At 34.1% G+C, this 12,602-nt stretch overlaps 2 protein-coding genes across 6 annotated transcripts in view; both read right to left on the reverse strand.

The window, feature by feature from the left end:
- LOC126704582 (polygalacturonase-1 non-catalytic subunit beta-like) overlaps positions 1-12,602 on the reverse strand; it is a 57,010-nt gene that overhangs the window by 2,894 nt on the left and 41,514 nt on the right. For 2 of the 5 annotated variants that reach the window (XM_050403593.1, XM_050403592.1), the window contains exon 4: positions 11,619-11,899. The exons of 2 other annotated variants lie outside the window; for them this stretch is intronic. The gene's annotated coding sequence lies outside the window, so the exon portion shown is untranslated. Of the gene's footprint in view, positions 1-11,618; positions 11,925-12,602 lie in introns of those variants that run through there. One more of the 5 variants, XM_050403591.1, reaches the window with a different exon arrangement.
- LOC126704696 (uncharacterized) lies at positions 4,022-6,091 on the reverse strand. Its single transcript, XM_050403722.1, has one exon. The coding sequence runs from the start codon at positions 6,089-6,091 to the stop codon at positions 4,022-4,024; it is 2,070 nt and encodes a 689-aa protein (XP_050259679.1).

Genomic DNA, 12,602 nt, shown 5'->3' on the forward strand with positions numbered 1-12,602 from the left:
TAAGATTAATTTTGATGTTGCAATCAGAACCCACTCTTCCTTCATAGCAGCAGTATCCCGTATTGAGTTTGGAGACGTGGTATCTGCCCATTCTAACTGCTTCTCTCCTGGTGATCTGACACTAGCTAGGAGAAGCCCAATCTGCTTTCCAAGCCATTAAACAATTAGTAGCGTTCTATAAGCTCCGATATTTTATTTTTTGAAGGGGATTCTAAAGGTGTGATTGAAGCCTTGTTGAATCTACACTCCTCCCAGACTTCCTTCTTCACCGAATTTAAGGATGCTTTGTCCTCGCTCTTTTGTTGGGATTTCATTTTCATTTCTCGGAACATATGTTTTTTGTCTCACAATGTGAACCAATGGACTGCCCTTTGTAATTGAGATTGACCAATCTCCATCTCCTCTCTTCATTCTTGGATGCTAGATCCAGAAGTTGGATATGGTTTAGGGCCCTCCCTTGTATTTCTTTAATATATTCTTATTCATAACCAAAAAAAAAAAAAAAAAGTAGGATTTTATCTACACAATATTCCACAAAATGAGGGTGAGAACTAAGAACAATGAAAAGAAAAACTGGAAAAGGAGAGGGAATGGAAGAGAAAGGAAAATTTTCATCCCTTGTGTTGTTTGGTTAATAGGGAAAAATGCAAGAAAATGATTTATGCTGTGGATCAATTTTTAATTAAAATTAAAATATTTTGTTTCACACTCTCTCAATTTTAATCCAAAATGGAAGGAAAGGGAATGGTAGATTTGAGGGAAAGAAAATCCTTCCATTTTCTTTGCCTTTCCATCACTTCTACCCAACCAAATTAGGAGAAAAATGATTTGTTGCCTTCCTTTTCTCCTTTCACTTATATTGCTAGTCTAATTTAGCAAATCAAACTTTTTAATTGAACATCATTTAAGTAATGTGTTGTCCTTCAAAAAAAAGGTTCAAGTTTTGAAAACTACCCTAACTTACTTACACTTTAGTGAAAGAATGATATTGATCTTTTAAATAAATTAAATTTTGACTTTTGGTTATGTCACATAATTAAGTTTTTGAAATCTCACAATTTTATACAACATTATTTTAATTAATATATATATATATATATATATATATTTGTCCTAAACTTTGCGTGAAGTTCACTTTTTGTCTTAAACTTTAAATTAAGGGTTTATTTTTTCACTAAACTTTTAAAAACGTTTCACTCTATGTTCTTTTGTGAACTTTCGTTAACTTTTATCTTAAGTACTTCCAGTAAGGATATCTACAATTTGAATTCTCCAACCCCATTGTACTGGTTGAATTATCAAATAATAAGTCATTATATTATAATATCTAGAGATATTATATTGTTATTGTTCACTTCTCTTCAAGAATTTGTTTTAAGTAAACTATTTAATCTGTGTTTTATGTCCATCAAATAAAATCACTTTCATTTACTTGCTATATTACAACATAGAAATTACCTCTTTTTTTTTTTTCTTTTTTTTTTTCAGGAAATAAAAGGGTTTAGATAGAAAATGGGCAACGCTTTGCTGCTACTTATTCAAAAAAAAAAAAAGTAAGAAAAAAAAGCTCCACAATGGTAATGTACTACATTTGTTTAATTAGAACTTCGAACAAGTTTTGATACTTGGGAATTTTGTTGCAATGGTGGGTGCAATCATAGTGGTGGTGGAGGAGCGATGGTTTAGCCGTTGATGATTTAGCTTTGGGGATTTACGGTTACACAGATTTTGATTTGGAGGGAGGAGTTGCTACGAGAGAGAGAGAGAGAGAGAGAGAGAGAGAGAGAGAGAGAGAGAGAGAGAGAGAGAGAGAGAGAGAGTTTTGTTCTTAATTGATTGGAAAAAGAGGTTTTTGGTCTTTTAATATTGTGTCACTTAAGCAAAACTCACATGCAATTCATGTGCTATAAATTTCTGTCAAACATAACAATAAAATTAACACATGGTGCAAAATGTAATAAGGGTCATAATTTAGAGTGTAAAATGTGCATTTAAATAGTTTAATGTGTAAAGTGTAATTTAGAGTAGTTTAGGATATAGTAAAGTGTAATTTATCCTATAAGTATTCAGAAACTGTTTACATTAAAAAAAAAAAAAAAAAAAAAAAAAAAAAAAAAAAAAAAAAACAGACATGAAAGTAAGGCATGTGGCACCAAATAATTGGCCATTATCATTTCACACTTTAACTCCGTTAAAAAAAAAAAAAAAAAAAAAAATCTTTTCCCAAACAAAAACCTCATTTTCTTACCATTTCTCATGAACCACACAAACATTGCCAAGCCTCTTCTCTACAGGTTCTTCGATACACACTCAAGAATCAAGATAGTTGGTGTCACACTCGAACATCCATCATGTTAGTCAATTACAGGGTGGGGGGATCATCATCTTAGCTAGTGGCAAAGCTACGGCCGAGAGGGGATCCATCATCTTTGCCTTAGGGACTCCTAGCAATTAAGTTGGCAAAACTATGGGCTAAGGAAAATGACCCCATACAAGGGCGGAACTACAGCCAAGGGTGGGGGCCATGGCCCCTCACCCCCTATATATATATATATATTTTTTAATAAAAACTTTTAAAATAATATTTATAATGATTAAACATTTTAAAAGATAACCTATAAAAATAGGGGGTACGTTCCCCAGGCAAAATTTCCGGCTCCGGCCTGAGACCCTCTACTTTTAAATTTCTTATTAAATATAGTAGCAATTTTATAAATCAAATAAAAATTTACTTAATAACACCTTAATCTTAGAATATCTTTTTATGGAACTAAAAATTTTGAATTAGTCGAGAAATATCCAATAAAAAAGTTTAATTGGTATAAAAACAAAAAAATAAAATTAAAGGAAATCAAAATTTACTTAATAACTCCTTAATCTTTGAATATATATATATATATATATATATATATATATAAATAAAGGTGGAATGAACGGATTGAGGGAAATTTTTTTTTTAACCAAATCCACTTTTGGCGGGTTGGAAATATTCCAAACCACCGTCAATCCACCAAATTACAAAAAATGGTGGGTCATAGTATAGTATATATGACGTTTGTATATCGTACTACCGTTTGATCATCTTTTTTGATTTATCTATTTTTTGCCTACATTATGTACCTGTTTGGATTTAACTTAATCCTGCATCTACATTTTGTAACAACGTTTTTTGCGCGTGAACAGTAATTTTATTGTACATGGGACAAAAAACACTGTTCACACACTGTTCATGTACTGTTTATGCACTGTTCACATACTGTTCATGGGTCCCACGACACTATTCACATATTTAAAAATTATTTTGTTACAGTATTTTCAGTTTTTAGTTTTCAGTTTTCAGTTTTAGTAACAATAAGTTTAATCCAAACGGACCCTATATATCTTGTTCTCTTTACTTCTATTGTTTTTTGTGCTTGTCTTTTTATTGTCAACCACTCAAGTGTTTCTTTCACTGGTTATGATGGCATGATAATGCATGGAGCCAGAGCCCCACTTATACAAAGACAAAGAAGGTGGTAATCAGGGGCGTAGCCAGGAATACATACTTGGGGGGGCCGGGTTGTAACAGAGATATACTAAATATAATTCTTAAGTCTATTGGATACAAAATTATCAACTTTCATATATCATTATATACTTGAGCATGTTGGGAATTCAACCGAAATTCCAAACCTGTGAGAAACAAAAAAATAGAGAAAACAAAACGCCAAAAATAAAACAATCACACGCATAAGAGTATTTACGTGGTTCGGCAATTTGCCTACGTCCACAGAGTTGTAGGGATTTCACTATTATCAAAGAAAATTACAATGTGCGGCTACAGCGTTTTTCTTTCTCAAAACCAACAATAAGACAAAACCCTAATCACCAAAAAAACGGCTTTTATATCCTGCGCACAGGATTCACAATGGGCTACAAAATGGGCCAAAAATTTTTTGTCGGCCCAAGCCTCCGCTCCATGGACTAAGCCTCAGTAAATCTCCCATTATTCGGGTTAGGTCAGGTCATCAACCGGATCAAATCATGCCTGACGACGATTTTTCATGGAATAAAATTCATCCATTATCATCTCTATAGTGAAATTCCCTGCAATTTCCTTCTTTATATAAACTATCATATTATCTGCCAAAAGCTCATCCTCCATTCTATTGCGAAGTCTTGTTTTTAACAACTTCATAACTGAGAAAGCTCGTTCTGTAGTTGCCGTAGAAACTGAAAGGGTCAACACAAGACGAATAAGTCTATCAATCAAAAAATAGATTTTAGACTTTCCTGAAATTTTTAATCCCCTACATAGCTCGGAAATTGTACTCATATTCTGAAAATCTGGATGTTTTATCACATCAAGCTCATAATGTTGCAATTGAGACTCCAAAAGTTCTTGTTCATGTTTAGTGAAATCTTGAGGATAATATTTCTTAACCAAATTGCATATATCAACAATTTTGAATAATCTAAAAGCATCCTTGGGATTTAAAGCTGAACTAAGAATGACAAGTTCCGTTATTAGCTCACAAAATCTACTTTTCAATTCTTGCAATTGAAAGTCTATTGCAACTATAAATATGCCAATTCTAAAATGATGTTCCATTGTTAAATCGTCATCTTGACGACGATATCTACCTCGACCTTTAGTGTAATGAGCATTCATATTAGGAATATCAATTTCATGTTGCTCACAAAATGATATAACACTAGCAAGTAAAGGCTCCCATCCATCATCTCTCAACTTTTGAATAAGTGATTTTGTAGTTGAAACTAAATGCATGGCATTTAAAAGGTCTTGAGAATGTTGTTGCAAAGCTTGACAAAGAACATTAGTAATTCCCATTATCTCTTTCATCAAATGTAAGATTAAAATAAATTCAAATGATGTTAATACCTGATAAGCTCCCTCGGCATCACCGCATTGTTTATAGTTAGCCTCTTCCTCAGAGATAGTGTTGATAACTTTGCAAGTAGCATCAAACATTTTAATCAAACTACAAATAGATTGAAAATGAGATCCCCACCTAGTATCTCCAGCTCGTTGCAAAGTACCAATCTGGTTTGCACCTCTTCCAGTCTCAATTTCATTAGAAGCAATCATATTCTCAACTTGTTCTGCTTGAGCATGTTGCAATTCATCATTACGCTTACTAGAACCAACAACAATATTGATAATATTAACCAAATGATCAAAGAATTGATGAACATCTTTTACTTCTCTAGATGCTGTAACTAGAGCTAATTGCAACCTATGAGCCATACAATGTACATAATAAGCATATGGGCAATCTTTAAGAAAAAGAGCTTGTAATCCATTCCATTCACCACGCATGTTACTAGCCCCATCATATCCTTGATCTCGAATATTTTCAATGTGGAGGTTGTAACGAGAAAGGACAGCACATATCTTATTCTTTAAAGTCAATGCAGTAGTGTCTCTAACATGCACAACATGAAAGAAACGCTCTTTAATGAAACCTTCTTTATCAACAAACCTCAAAATGATGGCCATTTGCTCTCTCTTCGACTCATCCCAGGCTTCATCAACAAGAATGCAGAATTTTGCATCCCCAATTTCTTCACGAATAGCATTTCGCACATTACTAGCAAGAATATGCAAAATCTCCTTTTGAATTGTGGGTGATGTATATTTGGCATTTCCTGGAGCATTTTCCAAGACAACACTAGCTACTTTGTCATTGAAAGTTAATGTGAATTTTATCAATTCAATAAAATTACCTCTATTTTTTGAATCAAGGCTTTCATCATGACCTCTAAAAGCACAAGCTTGGAATGCTAGCCATCGAGCACACTCTATTGAGGTTTTGAGCCGCAACTGATTATTCTCTAATTCTTTTGACGTTTGTTTCTCAATTAGCTTGTCAATATGTCGTGAATAATTCTTTAAATCCTCGCAACATTTCACAGCAATTTTATGTGGGGAGTTTGGTTCTTTCCCTTCATGACGAATTAAAGGACAATTCATTCCATCTTTCACCTTTTTCCAATTATTAAAACCTGTTGAAATGAATGCATCTGATCCGGGACGACCTATTGGTTTCTTACTAAAAAGGTAGCGAGGTAGACAATATAACGCATCCATTGAAGGTGAGTATTCCAACCAATCCTTATGTGAAACAAACCATGAAGGTTGAAATCGACGACGATGAGTATCATCATTGTATGGATAGACTATATCTATAGGTTGGTATGGACCTTCTATGAGATAAGCTCGCCGGATTTCATCTTGTTTGTTGATAGGAAATTCACATATTTGTTTATGTGTTCCTGGATCACGATCTATCTCTTCAGATTGAAGTTTTGGACATTTGGAGGGGTGTTCATCAGGCATCGAAGTATTAATATTTGTTTCTACAGCCACAGGTGTCCTAATTTCTGAATTGCTAACATCTTTTTTCTTAAAGAATGCATCAATTGTTTTTCATTTGCTCATAATTCTTTTAGCTTTAAGAATATGACTCAAAAATTAATCTGAAAAGAATTTTAAAAAATAAAATTTTAATTAGAAATTTTTGCTTAGTTATATGAATGTTATTCATATTCAAGAAAAAAACAAAATTTCCACTATAATTTAAACAGTCAACCCATTTTTAATACAACTTTAATTAATAATAACCCCTCAAACAAAAACAAAAATAATTTAATTAATTTGTCTTTTATAATGTATTGGTTAATTTAATTATATAGCTTTAATTATTGTTGTTTAGCGTAACAATAAACTATATTGCTTTAATTTATTTGTCATTAATTATAATGCTTTAATTTGTTATATTGTTTAGCCCCTTGTACATATTACATTAAAAGAGCCGAACATTATACATTCCATGTGCAGCACAATAATTAAAGCTGTGTAATGTGCTGCACATTACATTGCTTTAATTATTGTTTACTCGGCCCCATGAGCCCATCTACCCCCTCCCCACCCCACTCAACAGACAACAGACAACAGACAAGCACAACATGCGCCCCAATCACAATAGCCAGCTGCAATCAGAAAATTTCGCAATGCCAATCACAAATCACAACACAGTAAACACACGTTACACTAAAGACCAACACACTAACCAACAAAAAGGGATAAGATAAAGAAAAATTTAAAAAGACAAAAAAAAAAAAAAAAAAAAAAAGCAAAAGCCAACCAATAAAAGAGTGAGATCAGATTACAAAGAGGCTATTAAAGTTAAAGAATAAAGAGACACAGAGAGAGACGTTCATAAATCATAAATTTCATTTCAATTTTTTCATTCAGTCATTCAGTGAGATAGAGAGAGAGAGAGAGAGACTGAGAGAGAGTCAAAGAGAAAAACCTTGAGGGAGGGCCGGACTGCCGGAGCCGGAGCGGAGGAAGCAACGAGTGAACGAGCAACGCTGCACCAGAGCAGAGGTAGAGCGATCTGCCGTCTGCGATCTCTGATGACCAATCTACCGTCTACGATCTACAAAAATTTCATTTCATTTTTCATTTCAATGACAGTGAGATAAAGAGAGAGAGAGAGAGAAAAAGAGAGAAATACCTTGAGGGAGGGCCGGAGGGAGCACCGAGCACCGGAGCAGAGGCAGAGCGATCTGCGATCTCCGATCTGCGATGAGGGGCGAGTGATGACGATGAGGACGAGCGAGCTGCGGTGCCGCGGCGACGTGACCGTGGGTTACTGGGTTTGGTTTGCTGGGGTTTGGAGTTGGTTTGTGTATTGGGGATTTTTTTTTTTTAGATAAACACCTCTGTCACTCTGTGTTTGGTTTGCTGTTGAGTTTGATTTGCTTTTGCTGATTTGCTCTGTATAGACAGTACTGGGCTCACCGTGGGCTTCTCTGTTAATTTTTTTTTTTTGCTTGAAAGTAGAACAGATATATATATATATATATATATTTTTTTAAATTTGAGGGTGTTCCTAATTTCTGATTGAGGCCTAGGAGAATGGGTGAGAAATGGGTAGGGGGGGCCGGCTGTCTAATGTTGGGGGGGGCCTGTTTATTTTTTCTTCATAGTCTACTGGGAAATTTTTATTTTTTTTTTATTTTTTGCAGGGGCCACGGTCCCCCCAAGCCACTATGTAGCTCCGCCCCTGGTGGTAATTCTCACTTGTTTATGTACGACTAAACCACTGACTGGTCGAGAGGGTATGGCAACAGAAGGATAAGCTGATTAGAATTATATTAATTGTCTCTTATTTGATGTGATTAAAGGTGGTTTGATGCCTTATGACAAGTATCAAAGCCAGGGGAATAATTCGATGCCTAAACAGTCTATAAAAAACAACTAACAACTTGAATTAAACTACATGATGTGGTCTCACATTTGATTCTAAAATTAAGAAATAAAACTTTTTAAGAATAAATAATTTAGGACACATGGCGCAAAATTGGAACTTTAATTTGGAATTCTAATTTGAGTTTCTCTTATTTTCACCTACTATATATATATATATATATATATATATAAATCACTAACAAAAACAATGAATATAAATTTTCAAGAGAACTTGTCTTTGATATTAATTGGGGGAACCCAAGGGGAATACAAAGATTGGTTGAAGAGAGAAATATGGATGAATATGTATGAATAATTATGTTGCAAGAACAAAGTGAACAGTACAATATAAAACTTTGGAAATAAAAATATATTTTTGAAAACTTAAAAACTTACTTGATTCTTGAAAACTTTGAATAGTACTTCAAACACTAATACTTATTCAAATACTTGAAAATATTATAATGATAATTTTTACTTATACAAGGATTGATATTGGATGGATTGATAGCTTACAAGGGAAGGTTTATACTGAGAGGATTTTTTTTTGGCTTGAAGTAGGTCGTGTTTATGGCTTACCTAATATGACTGATTCATACGCCTTATAAAGGCTTACAAACACTACAGAGGCGTTTGGTTTGTCGTGATGTTACATTATGCCGTAATATAATGTTATTCTAATCTTATATTAATGTAATTTTAATACAAGAATACTGTTAGGTTCTAAAGACTTAGGATTTTATGTATTTAGAACTCTAATGTGTATTGTTGGCAAGCCGTGATCAAAAGAAGATGTTTAGTCGTGTTTAGACTTGCTCAAAGTTGGTTCATTTATGTAAAGTTGGAATAAGTTGATGCATAATTTATTTATGCTTCTCGGCCTGGTTCGATCGATCGAAGCTTAGGCTCGATCAATCGAAAATCAGGTCAGAGGCGTTTTCTACAGAATTCTAACTCAGCCCTAGTTTGTTTTAAAACGTTTAGGGTTTTCTAATTTGCCCTAGGTATAAAAGGCAAATCCTAGCCACGCTTTAGTGTTGCTCATATTGTTGTTTGTGTAAATCTCTTGTGAGATCTGTGAGGAGCTTTCTTTTACACAAGATTAGGATTATCAAGAAGGAGATTTCTTCAAGAGCTTGATGATCGTTCAGTTGCTATCATAAGTGTAAGGTTGAATTTATTCAACCATCTAATTGGCTTTATTCTGTGCCAAATTTGCTTGTAATTCAGCATTTAGTAACCCTGTATTTAGGTGGGTTTGATGTAAGGGTAGTGAGTGAGATAGAGTGAAGATTGCTCAAGAGTGTGCAAGAAAACAGAGACTCGCGGCTGGGACTCGCGGGTGACTCGCGGCTGCAAGCCGCCAGACGCAGCACACGTGCCAAGCATGCTGGAAGATGAACAGTCATGCTAGCTGGAGCACTACAGGACAAAACAGGACAACTGGCCATACGGTTAACTCGCGACTTGATCTCACGACTTAGTCAAGCCGCGAGGTCAAGCCGCGAGCCACCCCTGTTTTGTAAAACCTGACGTTTCACATTCCTCTCCCACTCTAGTATAAATACCCCTTTTACCCACGATTGAAAGAGAGTTTTCCAGAGAGAATTTTGAGAGAGAAACCCTAAAGAAAAACAAGATTGATTCACACACAATCTATACCTTAGAGACTCTTCAAATTCCTCAACTCTCTTCCTCTCCATTGTCAAATCCTTGAGAGGCATTATACCAAACCTGGTTCTCACCTTCATCATCACTGTGAGACAACTGTTTGGATTTCTGGGAAGCAGTTAGGAAGGAACCAATCTTCATTGGTTGATGCTACGGTCTAGTAGCGGAATCCGGGAAGCTAGAAAAGAAAAAGGTTCGGCGCAACCTCGTTGGAGCAAGAAGCTTGGAGGGCTTAGGTGCACTGGGTAGATTAGGCTTGGAGGGTCTATTGCTGTCCTTGTATCCCAACTGTATTTTCTAGTGGATTGTTTACCGCTTGGAGGGCGGCGGAGAGGTTTTACGCCGAGGGCTTCGGTTTCCTCTTCGATAACACATCGCGTGTTGTCTTTGTGTTTGCATCTTCCTTCCTCTCTATCTTTGCCTTTTTATTATCTGCTGTGGATTATATTTTGTTTTGGCTTAGATAGTTTTTAACCAATTTCGTATTATAGCATATGTTAAGTTTCCGCACACTAGTTGTTTGACATATTGCTTGAATTGGTTAAGTTGTAATTTGGGGGTCTAAACGTTCAAAGGTGTTTTGTACACGTTTTTGAACTTTCAATAAGAACTTAAAGAAACACAAGCGGGTGTGCTTGTACTTGCTGGAGAATCCAAGAAAGAAGGAGTCCGTGGTTTCGGAGCTTGCAGGTGGTCATGTCAGTAAGTTTCTATTGGGGGGTAGCAATAGGATGTTAGTGGTCTAAGTCCTGTTGAACAACTTCGATTCTTTCATAGTGGATTCAGGTTTACCTTGAGGATAGTTAGGTTAAATCCTCCCCAGGTTTTTACCGGTTTGGTTTCCTAGGTGATCATATCATTGTCTTATTTATCTTTCCGATGCCTTGCATGATATGATTGTTTTGATTGTGATAACCTAGATTTATTAATTTGGACTAAGTAACAACTTGGCTAATTACCTAGGTTAATCCAATTGTGTTTTAAGAGGTCTAAAAACTATCAAATACAAAATTAAATTTTTTAGAAATGTGATGAGATTAAGATGATGTGATATATTTTGTAATTTTAAATTATAGTAATGTTAGAAAAAACAAAATAAACCAAAAATTTTAATGTCACATCATCGTAATGTGCATCACATTAAAAGCACATCACAATGAACCAAACGTCCCCTACATGAATTGTGACATGAACAATAAAAAGTGAAGAGTACAATGAACAATAATATAGCACAGTGAAAAAATGAATAATGCCACATAATAACTATCAGAAATAATTTCATGATACTTCCAAAATACTTTTAGCAATAATTCTTAAGATAGTGACTTGTCTTCAATAATGTTTAATACTGCCAAGATTGATTCTGTGGATGAAATGATGAAAGTCTTTAATAATAATCCATATATTATAAGTTCTATATATATAGACACACACATGATATAATTTCAATTATATATGACATGGATTTCATGATTATTGCTTTTAATCATTAGACGAAGACATTGACTGATTCATGTAAACAGGGTTTGAATCTCAAATTTCTTATTCAACGACAAAAGATTTTACCAATTGAGTTAATTGAAGCCCACCATATATTACAAGCTTTCTACATAATTAAACTGGAAAAAAAATTGAATTAGACTAGTATAGGAGAGAAACTAGTCCTTAGATTTCCCATACACATAAATTAATAGAGAAAGTGATCCATACATTCCATTACAAACTTAATACATAATTAAAGTAGTCTAGGAGTAACTAATCCTTAGACTTCTCATATATCCACATAAATTAAAATTAGAAGAGAAAGTCCATATATTACAAGCTTAATACATAATTAAACTTGTTTAGGAATAACTAATCCTTAGGCTTCCCATAAATACACAAAATATTAGATAAAGGGAAAGTTCAAAAGTCACATAAACTATCAACACATTTATTAGCTTCATGATATACGTGTTGAATTGAGACCTGCAAAGCTCTAGCGAGGATGTTCCTACAATCAAGAAAATAATACATTAATCCCATAAAAAATAATACATTAATATGCCAACTTGTTTTTGTAGTCCTTCAAAATGTTACTTTTTTTACACATATTTATTCTTTAAGCAAAACAACCGAATGAAATAGACGATCATTCAAACACACCATTAACAATCATAGAAAAAAAAAAAAGGTGTTTTCATTTGCCGTTCAATCATTTGTGCTGGCCTTGAAAACATTGATCAAAACTCAAATTATGTAATACTAAACTGCCAATAAGCAACATCTTCCATATGTAAGTAAATCAGGAACTTACTTTTTATTTTTATTTATTATTATTTTTTTTATCAAAGCTAAGCTAAAATTCCTTATAAGAGATTCATATGATAAAATCTAGTACCATAAACCATTACACAACTTAAGATTTCTTACCACCTTGGCATGTAATGGTTATTCAACAAATATCCACGTTACTGTGAGAGACCGCGCCTCCAGCCCATTTTATAGGATTTTGGGCCAAACCCACGTGAATGGGTGGAGTCGTGTTATTGCCTCTCAAAATGGAGGTTCGACTAGTTATATTTTCCCCTTTAGATTAAGGGTTATACAATGGAGTCGCCACTTATTTAATTATTGGAAAAATAAGAAAACCATAATTGAAAAATTCCTCATTTTATTAATTTGAAATTGA

The sequence above is a fragment of the Quercus robur genome, chromosome 11 (assembly GCF_932294415.1).
Source record: "Quercus robur chromosome 11, dhQueRobu3.1, whole genome shotgun sequence".
Classification (NCBI taxonomy): Eukaryota; Viridiplantae; Streptophyta; class Magnoliopsida; order Fagales; family Fagaceae; genus Quercus; species Quercus robur.